This window comes from Eleutherodactylus coqui, chromosome 5, assembly GCF_035609145.1.
Source record: "Eleutherodactylus coqui strain aEleCoq1 chromosome 5, aEleCoq1.hap1, whole genome shotgun sequence".
Classification (NCBI taxonomy): domain Eukaryota; kingdom Metazoa; phylum Chordata; class Amphibia; order Anura; family Eleutherodactylidae; genus Eleutherodactylus; species Eleutherodactylus coqui.
This window is the reverse complement of record NC_089841.1, coordinates 109195339-109213410: the sequence shown is the minus strand read 5'-3', so window position 1 is coordinate 109213410 and position 18072 is coordinate 109195339. Positions and strand designations below refer to the sequence as shown.

Genomic DNA, 18072 nt, shown 5'->3' with positions numbered 1-18072 from the left:
TAATACTAAATAAAATTTTGCCTTTTTAATACATTATATGGTGAATTAAATGGTACCAACCGAAAAATACAACTCGTTCCACAAAAAATAAGGCCTCATGTAGATGAGTCACCCAAAAAAATAAGCCTAAGGCCGCCTGTCCATGGCCGCGACAGAATATTGCTAGCGATATTACGCCGTGGGGGAGGAGGGGGGAGTGCTAAGAGGTCTTTGCGATGAGCCTATATTAATGATAGGCTCACCGCGGGGAATTGCGGCATGCCGCGATTTTAATCACGTGATCGGAAAATCGCTATGATTCTCCGCTCGTGTGCAGTAGGCTGCGCTTTCCATAGTTATCCTATGGAAAGCGTGTCATGCGAGCTCTGTGTACAATTTATCACCGCGGATCTTGCTATGACACCTTGCCCGTGGACAGACAGCCTTATGATTTTTGAAAGTGGTAGTGCCCGAACTGCAGAGTGTGACCTGGACATAGGAGCATCAATGACCCTTGGTTATGAGAGGGCAAAGGCTGTTTTATGGGTTTTGCTGTGAATGCTTATCACAATCCCACTGAGTCAGAAAATGTAAAGATGAACATTTTGAATATTTAACTTAATAAGAAATCAGAATGGAGCATTATGTATTTTATTTAGTATATGTGATGGGTAATGTTAGTCTCTGGTCACATCTGTGTTGCAGACCCCATTAGTGCTATTTTTCCAGTCAAAAACGACAGACCCCCATTATAAGTCAGTGTGAAAAGAACCATAGAAAATGCCTAATGTCTGTATTTCTAGTCTTTTCTTTAGCAATGTTTCCTCCACTCTTGAGATGCTTGTATATTAATATTTATGTGTCTTTCTCCAAGATCTACTTTGATTCTTCGAGACACAGAAGACAAAGCTCTGTATAACCTTGTACTCCGACATTATGGACGGTCACTTTGGTAAATTATTTCTTTGCTCTTTATTTCTATAGTGCCATAATAATCAGACTAAACAGCAGCTCAGCTATATCGTAATAATATGATTATTAGTAAAACAGTGGCTACAGGACTTTTTGCTAACTATTTCGACATATACACAGTATTAGGATATTGACTCATGTTGTAACATAAGCATGATTTGTTGCATGATATTCAACAGTAAGACCAAGACTACCAAAGATCAATGGTGGTCTGAGCTACGGAAGAACTTTTACTTCCCTTCTTAGTATTGTAGACAGAGGCATAGCTAAAGTCTCATGGGCTCAGTTGCAAAAGTAACCTCTATATAACGTAGTCACCGTAAAATAGTCAGATACCGGTTCTACAGCTACACAATGCTGGAGATTACAGAGCAATTACCTCCAGTGACCACAAGTGACATCTTTTCTGGTTGGTGTCATCCACTTTCTCTTTTCTTCTGCATCCAGCTCAGACTCTCTTCATCCTACTGCTACCCCCAATGCCCCATCACAGTTCCCACTACAGTAAAAGTGCCCTCTTGTGCTCCACAAAGTAACAGTGCTTGCACACAGTAATACTTCCCCCCCATAGTGACGAACACAAGAAATAATGCCTGTGTTGTGCTCCCACACTGTAATTATACCCCCTTTATGTCCCAAATAATAATAATACCCCTCTATACTCACAAGGTGGTAGTAGTGGTTCCATTTGTGCCCCTTAAAGAGAATGTCTAATTTTTTTTTTTTTTTATTCCTGCACCCCAAGTATAGAAATAATAAACAATTCTATACTCCTCTCTCCCAGCTTCCCACAGCTCCATTTTCAGGTCTATATTGACAGACTGAAGCAACCTGTTTACAGGATGTTGCAAGCTGCTATAGCCAATTACAGATGTCGGTACTTGAACGCTGAGGTCTATGATTGGCTGCAACAGCCTGTTGCGGCCCATACACAGGCTGCTGCAGTCTGTTAATACAGCATTATAGTGGAGACCAGAGGATGTCGCGCTTGAGCTGTGGTGGAGCCCAGAAAAGTGAGTATATGATTGTTTATTTTTATACATGGGGTACATGATTTTTGTTTTTAATTGAACTTGAACAACCCATTTAAAGTTAAAGAGCCCCTTTTAAATGTAATAGAAACACCACTGTGACCCCCTTCCTCTCCAAAAAAGGCTGCCTGCAACTTAGTTCCTCCTGAAACTCCATTGAACCTCCATCCAGTTGAGCAGTAAGAACACACACCTTCTTGATTTGGCAAACCCCAGCGCTCACACTACTTGTCTGTTTATATTCCTTGTAGTGATGGGCTAGCCGTAGGAAAGGGCTCCTGTAAGTAACAGGCTGTGACCTGGAGAGGGGACATCACACAGCGGTGTAGCAGTGAGGACAATTAATTAGAAGGTTAAAGGTTATTCATTGTAAACAGTCCAGGACCCTCTAAGCCCTATAGCATATATAGGACATATAGCAGATTTGTGAAGGACCACATTACACACTGAGGGATTTCTGACAGGCGTTACCTCAAGGACCTTCTGCAGTGTCAAGAAAAAGGCAGCACAAATGTTTCCTTCGTAAGATCATGTGAGCAAGGTCCAGCAAGGTTAGTGGTCAGGGAGCACCTCTAGCCTATCAGCCTGGGTGCATTTGAGATCCTTGACTTGATCCGTGACTCCTGTTGCTACACCACTGATTGTAGAAGTTTAGCAGATAATCTCATCTCTTCCCCTTTGAGCAGGGATATCACTTGAATGACAGGCCTTTTTGAGCATATATGTGCACATATTGTGATTTACTTTTGTTTGCCACATGCACTGGGAAATCTACCAATATATGTGCCGAATGTGACTATAGCTTATAATGATGCTTATATATGCCCAAAGAATGTCCTTTAGGCATAGGTTTTGGTGATCTGCATTTTTATTTGCTTTGCTACCCTGTTTCCCTGAAAATAAGACATTCCCTGAAAATAAGACATAGCATTATTTTCCAGAATTTTTGAGGATGCAAAATGATTTTTCAGGCTTTTTGAGGATGCTTGAAATATAAGTCCTACTCCAAAATTAAGCCCTGCTAACAGTTAATTAAAAAAGTCAATTTAAATAGTGTCCAGGCAGCTATACATGTAAAAAAGTTAAACCTTTTTGAACAATAATTAATATAAGACACTGTCTTATTTTCGGGGAAACACAGTATTTAGTAGTAAGGTATCTCGCAAACAAGAAGCTAAAATATGGAGTATAGTTTTTTTTTACAACATACAGTTGCATATGTTGGGGCTGTACATTTGGAGTATATGATGTAAAAAGTCCATGTATATGGAGCCTTACTTAGTGATTTGGCAAATGACCGAATAAATGTTAAATGCAGCGCTTCTTTTATATGTAAAGAGTTATTAGGAAATTAGAAATTAAAGCAACCCTCCAGGCCTCAGCTAAAACAAAGTATGCTGGACCAGCTTCTCTGACTATCGGTTGCACACTGTGCATTAGTATGCATCATTAGTCTAACCTGCTTGGATTAACCAGTGCTGCCCACATGAGCCGTGCTGGCTGGTCAGAGCAGCAGGTAGTGTCTTAGACTACCAAGCCTGCATCAGTGTAGACAGAGAAGCGGTTCGGCCATCTTTGTTTGGTCGCTTTAAACAGTAATAACACTGATCAGTTATGACGGAGACTAAACGATAGAGTAAAAAGTGTTTGTGGAATTGACATTTGTCTTTTTGAAGTGAACTTGAATCCATAACATGACCCTCCTATTCCTCAGTGCTGTAGGTCAGTATGATGAAGCCATTAAAGTCTATAGGTCTATACCCCCGGCGGAGTTTGATGACCTCGCTGGCCTGGCTCTTACATACTTCAAGAAAGGCCTTTTGAAAGAAAGTATGAAAGGTACGTTTTACAACTTTAAAAATTTGACTTGCGTTTAATCTGTTCGCTTTGTATACTGCTTCATTTCTATTCATCAGAGCGTGATATAGATCTTGGAATGAAAATTTGCATAATAGCTTTGTCATATGATCTGTGGTTGTAGATTATTAACAGCATGTTCTGCTGCAGCCCAGCATTCTCTGATAGGAAGGCATTAGGTGATACAGCTTTGCTTCAGAAGAGAAGCATACTGCGTTAGGAAGGTACATTATCTCAGACTTTGCACAGTTGTTGATATGATGATTATAAGGCTGGGCTCACACGACTGTATGCTCACTGCCTATAACCAACGTAGTTTGTAATTCGCAATAGCAATCTCCCATACACTTAAGTTGTGCGCACAAAATACACGCGCAAAAAAACGATTAAACTTTTTTGACTATTAAAGATTTTTATTCAGTTTTTCAACAGTAGAAAATAAAACCATTTGCATAAAGTCTGTAGCTGACACATCCAATCTACTGCAGTACAGTCAAACAATCTGTCGCATATTAGGATTGAAATTAACTATGCATATAGATAGAAAGGGATCTAGAATGGAGCACAAAATAAGAACAAGGGAAGGGATTGAGTGCAGATGTATTATTTATTATGAGAGAACATGTCTTGGTTTGAGGCCCAGAAGATATTTTCCGTGTCCTAGGACCAGCCAGAATCTTGTCCAGCTATACCCAATTTTACCGTCAGACTGATCCTAAGATCGTTAAGGTCTCCCTCATCAAGGTAATTTGTGGAGCCATGGGTCCCACCATAAATGAAAGGCAGGTGACTGACCTTGTCTAGAGTGATACAAGCTTTGAATACTGTAGCTGTCAGGGAGTCTAAAGATGGAGAGGTGGTGGGGTCTTCAGTTTCCTGCAATCAGGAGAGCTGCTGACTGGAAAACATGGCAAATCAGTCTCCTGATGTTGGTTGGATAGTTGTCAATGCCTAAGCTTAGTAAGGCCAAGGCAGGGTCTATTAGAAGAGGGCTGCCAGGGACCACCACATTTTTATTTTAGGGCAATACCAAAAAATATGTAGCAGGGAGCCTGTTTGCCCACAGTTGCACCAACATAAATTTGAAGTGCCTGAGAATAATTGTGCTAATTTAGAGGGGTAATAGTACTATCTCAATTAAGGTAAGCATAGATAGATTTAGTGGTTCTACGTTCTAGTTTAGATGACCCAGGGAGGAAATCGTATACTTGTTTAGGCACTTCGTGATTGAGTTGTGGATGTAACAACAGGTGGCTTCTAAAAAACATAGGTAGGTGTGAAAATTCATAATTGGGATATTGAATTGTAATTGTAATTGTGCAAGTTGGTCAAAATGCTTAATCTTACTCTGATCTACCAGGTTGGCCATCCTAAATATACCTTTTTTAATCCAGGTTTGAATATTAAGGCCTGAAATAAGCAGCTCCAAAATCTCTAGCAGAAACCACATTTGGCATAGAGTCTCGGACATTTTGATGGACTGTAACAGGAGCAAACAGGCTGATATTGTGGCTCTTATAGTTGGGAAATGTGGAATATTTGTTTTTGAGTAGATAAGAAATCCCAGTGAATGGGTGCGCATTGGAACTCTTCCCATTAGATCCTGCTTATTGTTTGAGTAGGATTACCCCAATTCCTAAGATGATTCAAGGGAATGGCATTATAATAGGCTATAAGGCTGGGTAGACCCATTTTCCCCAGGATTTGTGTCTTTTGCATGCTAGAGGCTGCCAACCTTGGCCTTTTTTACCTCCAAACAAAACCCTGTAATTGACTTTAGAAATTTTGTAACGTAGATTTAGGAATTTGGACAGAAAGAGTGCAAAAAAAATTATGATATTTTCGGAAGAATGATCATTTTGTACAATACAACTCGTCCCAGCTAGGAGGGCTCATTCTTGGAAAAACGAGTCAATTCTTCCCTAATGCTTTCTAAAAGTGTGGAGAATCTTATTTCTGTCAATCTCGACGTCAGGAAACAGAGATCAAAGCTCAGATAGGGAATACTATTCTTGGCCCATTGGAAGGGGAATTCAACTAGTATATCCTTCCGTAAATCTACCAGGACAGAGCTTTCCAGTATATGCGATTTGTTGAAATTCACTTTATAGTCGGAAATTCTTCCAAAGTATTTCAAGATTTGAGAGGTTGCTTTCAAGACTGAAGGGGATTAGTCACCGTAATGATGACATCATCTTTAAAAAGGCCTATTTTATGTTGTCTGAGACCTTTGTGTATGCCCTGAATAAGGCTGCCTGTCCATGGGAGAGTTTGAAATGCATTCCCCGCGGCGATGATCCGGCCGCGGGGAACACAGTTAACACTCTCCCTAGCGTTACTATTTAGAGCGCAGCCCCCCTGTCCTTGAGCAGAGAATCATTGCGATTCTCCACTCGCGGCTGGCGAATCGCAGCATGCTGTGATTTGCCGTCATTCTCCGCTGTCAGCCTGTCAGATAGGCTGACAGCGGAGATCCGTCTGCCGGCTCCTGTTCCCGGACGGCGACTCCCGCGGCAGAGATCTGCCATGGGGTACAGCAACGCCCATGGACAGGCAGCCTAAGGGGGTTGGTTCGGATAGCCTCTGTCAAAGGCTCCATTATCAGGGTAAATATGTGAGGGGGCATAACTGTCTGGTGCCATTGGTTATTTCAAAAGTTCCAGAAAGCGTTCCACTCGCCGTAGGCACTATTTTGATGCTTATTATCCTCGCATACACGCCAAAATAGTGTATAGGTTTGGCAAAGGGTATGCATGAAATTGCGTACTTGCTACGTGCTCGCAGTATGTGTGAGCTTGGCCTTAATGTGGTGAATATTTAGGTGTATTGACTAGCATTATACTGTTGGCAAGATTCTAGCACCTTTCGATGTATTTTTATTTTATATACAGTATAAGAAGGACTTTCACTTAAAAAATGAATATTCCACCCAAAATATGAAATCTATTAGCCCACATAATGTACTTGGACTCAAATAGAGGCAGGATTTCTGCATGCTTGTACTGCTGTCTCTGTTTTGTGCACTAAAGTTAAGTTGGCAGCTGAAATAATGAAAACCCTTTTCACTCACCGGGAAAAAAAATGCCGGGCTGTCAGAATTTCTGGGCTGTCATATGGAAGACTAATATGAATGCCAAGACCATCAGCTGCAGGAAAATAATAATCTTTATATAGCGCCAGCATATTCCGCAGTGCTTGCGGTTCAGAGGATACATGTACAAAGAAAATCAAACCATACAGAGTAACAAATTAAAAATTAAGATGATCTATGAATGAAATGACTGTTCTGCTCTTGGGTTACTACTAATTGGGCGGAATGTAATTGGAATACTGTTATTAAAATAAAATCCATGCTTATCTTTGCTAAACTTCATATTTTTTCAATAAAGAGGATTATATATTCTCTTATTTGGAAAGAAGTAATTAAAGCCAATGTCCAGGAACCTTCTTACTATGGCTTATTCCCCTCAGTATATCTGATGGTAATCTTTTTCTTATTGGTGGTTTAGTAGCCTTTTCTAGTTGCAATGCAAATTGTCTATCCATGTACTGATTTCCTGGGGAGCTTGTGGTGGGCTTGTGTGTTTACCCTGCGGCCATTCAGATGAAGCAGGGCTGCAGGGGAAGGGTTTTGAGCAGCAGGTTGGACCAATGATGCTGCATTGGGTGTGTCTCAGACTACCTCAGTCTCCCTATAGACACTATAGCTAAGCATACGTTAGGCCTGACAGTGAGTTTTGAGGAAAAAGGATAGCAAATGAGCATCAACTATAGGTACCGATTTTATATATTTTTGAAGGGGTTGCACCCCATTTAATAATGCAATCCTGGCACAGGGGAAATATACTTGACGACCAATCTGATGTCAAAGCTCAGAGTCTGCTAAAACGGGACCTGCTCTTCCAAACCGCTCTATTCCAGCTTATAGAAGTGGGTCAAACAAAGACCCTGCTGTATGATGTTCATATACCCTAGTCGAGTATATGAACAAGGGTTATTTCCTTGGGACAATTGACATTCACTTTAATTATAAAATATTGCCTTACATATTTTCAGTATGCCAAATAGTTTTTTTTTTTTGCTACCACACCGTGAATCTCGAAGCCATAGAGTATAGCTGAATTCACAAATGTATCACAATTTTTTAAAAACACTTGCTAGTAGTTGTTGCTTTTGAAAGCTGTTTTATTAGGCTGCTTTGTATTGTTTATCTAGATAGAAGGTCCTCTAATTGGTTTTTATGAAGCTGCAATGTCCCTGTAGTTCTGGTCCTATTCATTGGAGATAAATATTACATTACATTTTTACAAAGCCTTTACGTTTTTCTATGTTAAGACTGACTTCCTTAACTGCTGCCATTAGATATTTCTAATGGCCAAACAGCAGATTTTACATGTATGTATTCTTGTGTGTTCTTAGTTTACAAGACAGCCTTATCTGTTGCCAAGACTGAGCAGGAAAAAGCACATGTCCTCACCGCCATGGCAATAATTGAGTACAGCCAGGGTGACATGGAATCCTCCAAAACACTCTTGTTTAAGTGGTAAGTTGTCCCGCACCTGAGGTTGTTTGCTCAAATGACAGTTGTGTCAGTGACATGTTTGCAAATTTTGCCTAAAAGCAGTTCTAAATTGCAACAAAATGAAAGAAAATGAACAAAAATGACTGTGTGCTGCAGTATCTACCTATTCATCTTCAGAGCAATCTTAGGAACTGTGCAAATTGCTTTATTAGTGTACATTATGGTAACATAGTATGTAAGACTCAAAAAGACACTTGTCCATCCAATTTAGCCTACTATCCTACACTGTTGATCCAAAGGAAGGCAAAAAATCCCTAAAAGGGAGAAGCCAGTTTTCCTCGTTTGATGGGAAAAAAATAATTCTGACTCCAGTTTGGCAATCAGAATAATCCCTGGATCAGCAACCCTTCTGAAGTAATCAGGGACTATAACATGTAATATTAAACTCAAGAAAGGCATCCAGGCCCTCTTGAACTCTTTTAGCAAGTTTGCCATCACCATGTCCTCAGGCAGAGTTCCATAGTCTCACTGCTCTTACAGTAAAGAACCCCCTTCTTTGTAGAAAGCTTCTTTCCTCTAGACATAGCCGTCTTGTTACAGTCATAGTCTTTAGTATAGATCGTGAGAGACATCTCTGTATTAACTACTAGGACACCCCTCAGGCTACTTTTTAAAAAAAATGAAATAACCCCAATTTTGATAGCCTCTCTGGGTATTGTAGTCAGCTCATTCCATTTATTACTTTCGTTGCCGGCCTTTGAACCCATTCAAACTCTGATATGTCCTCCCTGAGTGCTGGTGCCCAAAACTGTACACAATATTCCACGTGTGGTGTGACCAGTGATATGTAAAGAGGAGGAACAATGTTCTCGTCGTGTGCCACTATACCTTTTTTGATGCACCCCATGATTCTATTTGCCTTAGCAGCAGCTCGAGGTCCTCCAGGATAGCATCTCTTAGAAACGCCTTAAACATTTTTCCCACAATATAAGTAAGACTTACTGGCCAATAGCTTCTGGGTTCAGCACCACCTTTGCGGTGCCCAATCCAGTATAACAGACCATCACTATGGTGTTCTTAAATATAAGAAACAATGATCTGTCTATCACATTACGTAATTCCCTTGGGGGGTGTATACCATCAGGACCTCGTGATTTGTTTATTTTAAGCTTTTTAAGGCTGCTATGCACTTCTTCCCGAGTTAGATTGGTGACATTTAGGCCTCCTTCCCATGAACGCTTCCCCGCCTACCGCCGCCGCGTCATATGACGTGGCCTGCGAGTCACATGGCGTGGCTGGCCACGTCATGTGATGCGGTGGGCGTGTCATGTGACGTGGCTGGCGTGTCACATGACGCGGCGGCGGTAGGCGGGAAAGCGTCATGCGGGAGCGAGGACGGTGGATCCGCGGGTAAGTATGGGGTCTTTGGGGGGAATTCCGCGGCGGAGCCTGTCACGGCCGTGTGCAGCCGGCCTTAATGGAGAGTTTACTCTACCACTCTGCATTTTACTTGACATTTCATTTTCCTCTGTTAATACACTGGCAGTAGAAATATTTAATAGATTTGCTGAGATTTTGGCCAGAGGTATATGTCAGGGGATACTGCAGCAGTATGCTGAAATAAAATCAAATTATATTATATTTTCGTTTAGCAAAACTGTCTTAATTGTAAGACTGTTTTTGTTCCCCCAAAGCAACTTTCATTTCTCAAGCTACTGAAGTAAAATGAAAGCTATGTAGTGATTCGTTGCTGTGGGCAACAAGAACAGTCGTACTCTTTGTTTTGGTAAAAGAGACCCAAAAAGTTTTATTCTGCCATAGTCGTCGTTTGGGGCGTATGTGATAAAATGGCTACTAAAGAAGACAGGAGAGCGTTTTTTGTCCTTGATTTCACATCTACCAATCTGTTGTTAGTGTGCAACGTCATTTTTTAGCAACATTTGGTGAAGATCCACCAAGTGGGCCGCACAATTCGTGTTTCTCCAATCTTAAGGATAAAGGTTGCATCTGTAAGCAAAAGTCATCCAGCCATCCATCAGTAAACGTGGAAACAGTGGAGCATGTCCGTGCTAGCTTCACACAAAGTCCTCAGAAATCCACCGTCAGAGCAAGCAGAGAATTGGACATCCTACAGCCAACTGTGATGTTATCTCTACCAAATGCAATTGTTACAGGTGGTGAAACCAGACGACAAAGTGAGGCGACGTTCTTTCTGCAAGAGTATGCAAACTCTAATGGAAAGTGATGGTTTCATGGAGTATTTAGTGTTTAGGGATGAAGCTGTCTTTCAGGCACAGTTAGCAGACATGTCAGAATCTGTAGGGGGGAAAACCCATTAGTCTACATGAAGCATATGCAGGACTCCCCCAAGGTGAATGTGTTCTGCGTAATAACCTGTAGGAACGCGTACGGCCCCTTCTTTCTCCATTAGGAAACAATCCCAGGGATTTCATACCTCGTTGCTACAGATATGGTTTCTGCCGCAACGGGAACAGGACATCCCAAGATTCAACCGCCAACAGGATGGCACACCCCCCATTTTTACAATGAAGCCAGAACTGAGCGACTACCAAACAGATGGATTGGCCGTGCAGATCGTGATAATAGTAAACTTTTTTCTTGGCCTCCACGTTCCCCGGACCTTACACCTTGTGATTTTTTTTCTCTGGGGAGTATTAGAGTCTACATGCCCCCCTTACCACCCACCATACATGATCTGCGAGTACACCTCCCAGAAGGCATTGCAGCAGGCATGATACACTACAATGTGTATAGTAAGAACTTGACTACAGGCTCGATGACAAAGGAGGCCACACTGAACACCTCTGATGTGGAAAACATTTTTGATGTTTCGCAACAAATGTTTTGAGTTTCTGTTTCCACTGATATCAAATTTATGTATCTGAGGGTCATTAAACAGGAGTTAGATGTGCTTCAAATCAGAAAGATCATTTGTAATAGCCCTGTATTACAAAACAAAGTAATACAGGGTAGAAAGGTGCAGCAGACTATGCTTTCCTATGCAGTTAAAGAGTGGACCGACTATAGCTGCCTAGCAGATGCCAAAAGGGCACTTTTTACATCTAGCAAGTTTTTAGGTCTGAGCGCATTCACCAAATGAACGTATTCACCATTATATATATCTCCAATCACATGACATACATCTATCTATCTTTATATACACACACCTATAGCTAGATATATTAACATATGTATGTCATGTGGTCGTAGGGGGTATATGGTGCGGGCTCAGGACCAAGCTCACTTCATTCCAGGCTGGTGTCGGCTGTTTCCAAAAACTGACAGCCGCCGGCAGCGGACATGATTGGTGCCAGCCCTTTTAACTACATAGATGCCACTGTCAATGCTGACTGCTGCAGCTAAGCAGTAAGCATAGTGGTGGTGGGGGGCCACTCTGTTGCTCCATAGCCCCCCAACACACACATCTTCCGGGCCATGCTATCGCAGAGAGCTGATGGGTTGCCATGACAGTCCAGACTTAGTGAGGGGTCCCCAGGCTGCAGTGTGAGGATGCCTATTAAGATGTGGATGTCCTTTTCGGTTCATCTCTGGGCTAGAGTGCTAAGAGTGCCCCTTACTCTGAGGACCTGCCCTGCATTACACAGACAAACCATTTAATAGAATGGGCACAGTGTAGTATTTCCCTTTTCCTGTGGTGGCGCTGTGTGGTCATTGAACACTTTTTGCCAGGTTTCCCACAGATTGCAGCGGAAACCTGGGAGCCCCAGAAGGGGAACCCTTTTAATGATCTGGGAATTGTCGAAAGTGGAGAACCTTTTTACACCTGAGATTACGGCCAGTTAGTGACATGCATGTTCGTTCTTACATTGTATTGTTACTAGCATAAAACAGAGAAATAATACAGAACAGTGAAGTGTTGAGCAAAGTATCCGTTACATCCTATGTCCTTCTTGGAAATGCAGATGCCCTTTTATACACAGTCCTTGTGGTGTTGAGCAGAATATCGTATGGAGTTCATGATATGTTTGTTCTATATTTCCAGCTCTGTATTGAAGGAACCCAGCATTGAAAGCCTGCATGCTCTGTGTGCGTTGGGGCTTGCTAAGCGTGACATTACTCTGGCAACAGCTGCTCTTAATGAGCTTCTCAAGCATGTGAAGATTGGTCAGGATGTCTATGAGAGATGCCTTATTACAGCTGCCACATACGCTTTACAAGGAAGAAGCATTGCGGTTCAGAGACAGGCCTGCAAAGCTATACACAGGTTAGTGCGCCCCCCTCTGCTCCTTCACTGTCCATTAGAACAGTAGAAGTCAACTTCAACAAAACTGGAGTACCCTTATGTGATGATCTGCTGAAATTCAGATTATATTGTATTTGGGAAGGTCAAAAAGAAAAATGGTATAATTTTTCATACTCTCATATATAGTGAACGGCTAATTTATTAGAGACGATTGGAGCTTCCCTGTGTGGAAATTAGACAAGTGACCCCAGAGGGCAGCGTAAAATCAAGCGAGCAGGTTTTCCCATGGATCAGTTTCAGTGTGAATCCACATTAAAATGGAAAAATCAAGCAATCTGAGCACAACTTTGAATGAGGCCTGGTCATCTGGGTGCATTCACATGGGCGAGTATTGTCCAATTGCGATATGAACGCAACTCGCACGTAAAAAAAACACATGGATGCCAATGTGTTTGTTCTCATGAGTGATTTTTCTCACAGCAATGCTGTAAAATTGAAAAAATGCTGCATGTCTTAGTTTTGGGCAATCTTTAACAAAGAATCGCCCATTATTTCCTATGAGATCCTTAAAAAAATAAATAAAAAAATCACATCGCACTGGCAGGCCATGCGATTTACATGTGATTTTTACTATTGAAACTATTGTAAAGCACCTGTGAAAATCGCAAGCACAGCCAATGCATGTAAAAATGTCTACACACCTGATAAGATCCCAGGTGTTTGTCATGGTCAAAATCTGACAAAGACGAATCATTTCAGATTTATTACCATTAGAGTTGAGCGAACGTACTCTGCCGAGCTTGATGCTCGTTCGAGTATTAGCGTACTCGATGGTGCTTGTTACTAGAGAGAGAGAATCAGAGAGAGAGAGAGAGAGAATCAGAGAGAGAGAGAGAGAATCAGAGAGAGAGAGAGAGAATCAGAGAGAGAGAGAGAAAATCAGAGAGAGAGAGACAGAGAATCGGAGAGGGAGAGGGAGAGGGCCAACCAGGAAGAAAAAAAAAAAAAGCTCGGCACCCGACGTCCCACATACAAAAATGCTCACGTCTCCCATTGTAGTCAATGGGGTTCGTTACTCAAGTAGAGCTCTCGAATTTTACGATAAGCTCGACTCGAATAACGCGGACCCGAGCACTTGGGTGCTCGCTCATCTCTAATTACCATCTTTCATGTAACCCAGAGAATAGTGTGATCAAGGGCACCCAACCAGCAGCAGTGGCCAGAATCATGTAATCTGCAGCTTTTTGTTTACTGTTTTTTTTGTTTTTTTTTATCATTTAGCCATCCAGGGAATCCTGAGTTGTGGTCTCTGTTATCGAGGATTGTGCCTCAGTACGCACCTAGGAATACCGGGGTGAGCAGAACTTTGATTCTTTTTCATTTAGTTTAGACTTTGGAACGTTATTCTTTGCAAAAGCCTCTGTGCCACCAAGTAAAATGTAAATTTTTCGCTCTCTGGATCTCCATAAATTAACAATTCTGGAGCATCTTTTTTTCACATTCCTCTGTTATTCCTCCTGGAATAAATTGACTTTCCCCTTGTCAGTTTGGAAGGCGTCCCCACACATTCTGACATAGTATACCAATTGTCAATTTATTACAGTTCCTCTTTAAAATGTAATAGCTCTTGAAGTACAGGGAAGTTCCTGTAATTCAGTGTTAATGGGACCTCAGAACCTGCACGCAGAATACACTATACCAACAGAGTCGTGTGAGCCCGGCCTAACTCTTATGTTGTCCATTATATCCCAGCCCTTACTGGGCTTAGGAGTCCAGTGGGCGGTCTTATCAGTGATTGTCAGCTATCTCTCTATGCCCGATGACTAATCAGACACCATGTTCAACATGACAGGTCCCCTTCTATATACGTCGGCATATGGTTCTCCACAAAGAGAGGGGAAGTCTTCAATATAATGTAGCTCAAACTTTTAGATTGTGGATACTTGGTATAAAACTGCACAACTAAACTGATGATATCCGTAGTCATTGTATACTCCCCTCTTGAATAGGGTGGAGCTGCTGCGGGGATTGTTGCACATTCACTTAAGCTGAGGCAAGCAAAGGTAAGCCCCTGTGTGTTATTAGGGAATATTTCACAAATCTCCAAACAGCAGCAACTTATCCCAATGTTCCTTCTCCATAGACATCACTATTGTACACGGCAGTGAATGAATTAGCTGCAGGGTGTCTAGCGTCTGACAGCAAGAAGCAAAATGCCCTGAAAACATTTCAAAGAGCCGCACATTTCTTTCCAGGTATGTTGAATCTGTAGTGTTTCTTTAGTGTGTGTCTTATGCTATACATGTACCAAGATGAGCTGATTCGGACACCAGGGCGGCGCTGTTCCATATTCTTTTTCTAGTACTCTGTGTACTGAACAGGGTCCTGTCCTCAATGTAAAAAGGGATTTACAGCTTCCAGTAGTTGTTTCTGTTTATATGTAAGAACTTCCTTTATCTGTATTGCTTTATTTGTAGCATTAAGTTATTTGCCTAATTTTCTTTAATGTTCCTTTTTGTATTAGTTTGGATTGACATTTTGGGTCTTCTAGTTTTCTATAGATTTATGGTCCCAAGTTACACTGGTCGTCCTGGAGCGACATAATATTGTGACTTGGGACCTCGGTACAGTAGTTTTGATAGGATTCATTTTGATACCGCAGCTCCCTCTTGTGTACTCTTTAGGTGCAACACGTGAGTTATGCAATGCATAAGGCACAACTCTCGTTATCACATGGCTATATGGCTTGGAGAAACAAACGTGTAATTAGCATTTATTTTTACATTTGTAGTTGTTGTATTTCATATCTTTTTCAAAGATACCTTTTAAAGGTCCATTTAGGCCGCCTGCAGACGGGCGGAAATTCCGCGGCGGGATTTCCGCCTTTGGAAGCTGCCATAGGATTGCGTTAGCAAACGCAATCCTAGGCAGACGGCTGCGGTTTCGCTGCGCAAAATTTCGCACGGCAAACAAACCGCAGCATGTTCTATTTCTGTGCGGGTCTCGCAGAAACATGCCTTGGGGAAAACATTGTGCAGTCTTTTGAAAGATGAGTGAAATATATACAAATGGAATGTATTTGCTCAGTCTTACAGCGGTTGAATGATGGATTTTAAGTGAACTGAAATCCATAGTTCAAATGAAAACTGCACTATGCCCGCATTTACATCTAACGATTATCGCTTATTTTCGGACGTTTGAACGGATTTTGAGCGATAATCATTGCGTGTAAAAGGGTCTTTAGTTTGTTTAATGTGAATAAAGTGAGTATATGTTTTATGATAGTGCACTAGCATGCTATTCTATCAGGAGTAACACTATCCATCCCTAAGCTTTTTGACCCTATTCTATCAATGCATATATTTCAGGCATATTCGAAGTCGTACTTCATGAAAGCTTAATTCTTTTTAATGTTTACATTTTCATTAATTACTACTTTAATTTTCCCAGATAATCCTGCAGTATGGGCTGGAATAATGTCTGCCTGTGAAATGGAGGATAATGCTTCCTACATTACTAAGATACCTGCCAAGGGTATTGAGTGTCCCGTAACTTTTCTCGCATCTGTGAAATCCAAACGTAAGTACCCGCTACGGCAGATCCATAAAACTGACCAGTTATCGTGAAATATGTGGGGTATCCGAATAGATCTGGAAAGGTGGATGCAACATCTAGCTCCTTCCACAGGTAGTTTGTAAGATTGACTGCGAAGTTGAAGTCCGTTCAGCTGTTTAAATAAAGAACCTTCATCCATCATTGTTATTACTATCTAATGTACTGCAGATTGTTTTCTGAACCCCGGCTTTTATACTACAATAGTGTAAGAATTCATACAGATATTTATGGCCTTGTTGGTATTGCATTCTTTATAAATATTGCTCTATGCGGCACAAGGAGAAAGTGACCAAGCCCGTCCTTACATTGCCACCAGTTGGGTCCTCAAGACCTTCATGATCCAGCAATGTCATTCTGTGGCACATGTTTTCAGTCTCACGTCAACAGAGAAAAGATATTGATGCCACTGAATATTCGTATTAATGGGGGATCACAGAGGAGAGCTGATCATTGGTGGGCTATAAACTCCATTGTAATCTAGTGCCTCTGTTTCCATTTTTATTTGATATATTTCACACCTATCTCTATACACTCTGTATTTTGTGAAAAACAAGTCAGTTGTGTGCATTGTTTTATCATTCAGTTCCACATACACATGTGTATATTTTCTGTATGTACAGTTGAAAGAGCAGATAAACTTCCTAGTAGCTATTCTCAGTCCCTGGAGAACTGGACATTGTGTCAAGCAATCTCTTCACTGAAGGATCAGAACAAGTTATCTGAAGCCGAGGCTCTTTGCACCAAGGTAATATTGTACATTGTATACATTGCTTCGTGATATAGTGCTATATGTATACTGTTGTGGCACGGAATTCAAATCGGCGACATGTCAATTGTATCACCGTCTCTGCTGCGGAACTCAGCCCCTCTCAATGAGGGAGTGAATTCCGCACAGGAATTCGCAATGAAACCCGCTACAAAACCTGCACCAAATGTTGCGGGGTTGGAGGCGGGCATTCTGTAGCTGACCCAGCCTAAGAAAAATTTACATCAACAGTTGAAAATACTTTGGAAACTCAGATTTCCCTTGGAGAACAATATGTAAAAAAAAGAGCCTCATCTAGGGCGGAGCTTCTCTAACTATGAGGCAGCAATACTATCTCATAAAGCAACATAATTGACTTTTGTTTGGAATTTGCATTTTTTTTACATCCTGACTTGGACCTCTACTGAGGCTAAGAAACTATGGCTAGAGGGGAAGAAAGCTGAGTAGCTCTGATGTACAAGTAGATGATCGTTCAGCCCCCCCCCCCTTTTTTTTTTCTTAACTGGCAGGTTATGATCACTTCTGCAGCAGCATTTTAAATCTTGGACAATATATCACAGTATTCTGTGCTACTTTGCCCAGGACAATTCCTGGTGACATGCTGGAAGCTGGACAGGTCCCATTATAGTCAACAGGGGCCCATTCAGGTTCAACATATGCCAGATCTTTTTAGTTTTTATTTTGTTCTGTTCTTAAGATGGAGCTGAACAACAACACAAAGATGTATCATTTTAAGGCTTGGTTCACACCAGCACTTATACTTGGGTTATGCTAGAACAGGGTCAAAGGACCCTCAAGCTCTGCACTAAGCATTACACAGCATATCTGTTTTCCCCGAAGTGCTCCTATAAATAGCTGCGGTCTAAGAACCTCAAGCAAGATCTTGACTGCGTATAATCCTCACTTTCTACAGGGTTATTACAAATGATCTTCCCGATTTCGAACACTCAGAACTCTCAATTAATGACAATTGGATGCATAAATGTGATATCAATGAAAGCAAAGTCAAAAATTTTCATTTCACAAAGCTGTCTACCAGTAAGATTGTCCTTGTTGCCCACAACAACCAATCACAGCGCAGCTTTCATTTCTCAAGCTGCTGAGG

General features: G+C 41.5%; 1 protein-coding gene across 1 annotated transcript in view; it reads left to right on the top strand.

Annotated features, from left to right (window-relative positions):
• The window catches only part of SKIC3 (SKI3 subunit of superkiller complex), a 114102-nt gene that overhangs the window by 67744 nt on the left and 28286 nt on the right, over nucleotides 1-18072 (top strand). Inside the window, exons 28-36 of the mRNA XM_066603004.1 lie at nucleotides 854-931; nucleotides 3697-3821; nucleotides 8259-8382; nucleotides 12386-12607; nucleotides 13868-13940; nucleotides 14596-14649; nucleotides 14730-14841; nucleotides 16037-16165; nucleotides 16822-16946. Of these exons, the coding sequence (XP_066459101.1) occupies nucleotides 854-931; nucleotides 3697-3821; nucleotides 8259-8382; nucleotides 12386-12607; nucleotides 13868-13940; nucleotides 14596-14649; nucleotides 14730-14841; nucleotides 16037-16165; nucleotides 16822-16946 (1042 nt within the window). The remainder of the gene's footprint in view (nucleotides 1-853; nucleotides 932-3696; nucleotides 3822-8258; nucleotides 8383-12385; nucleotides 12608-13867; nucleotides 13941-14595; nucleotides 14650-14729; nucleotides 14842-16036; nucleotides 16166-16821; nucleotides 16947-18072) is intronic.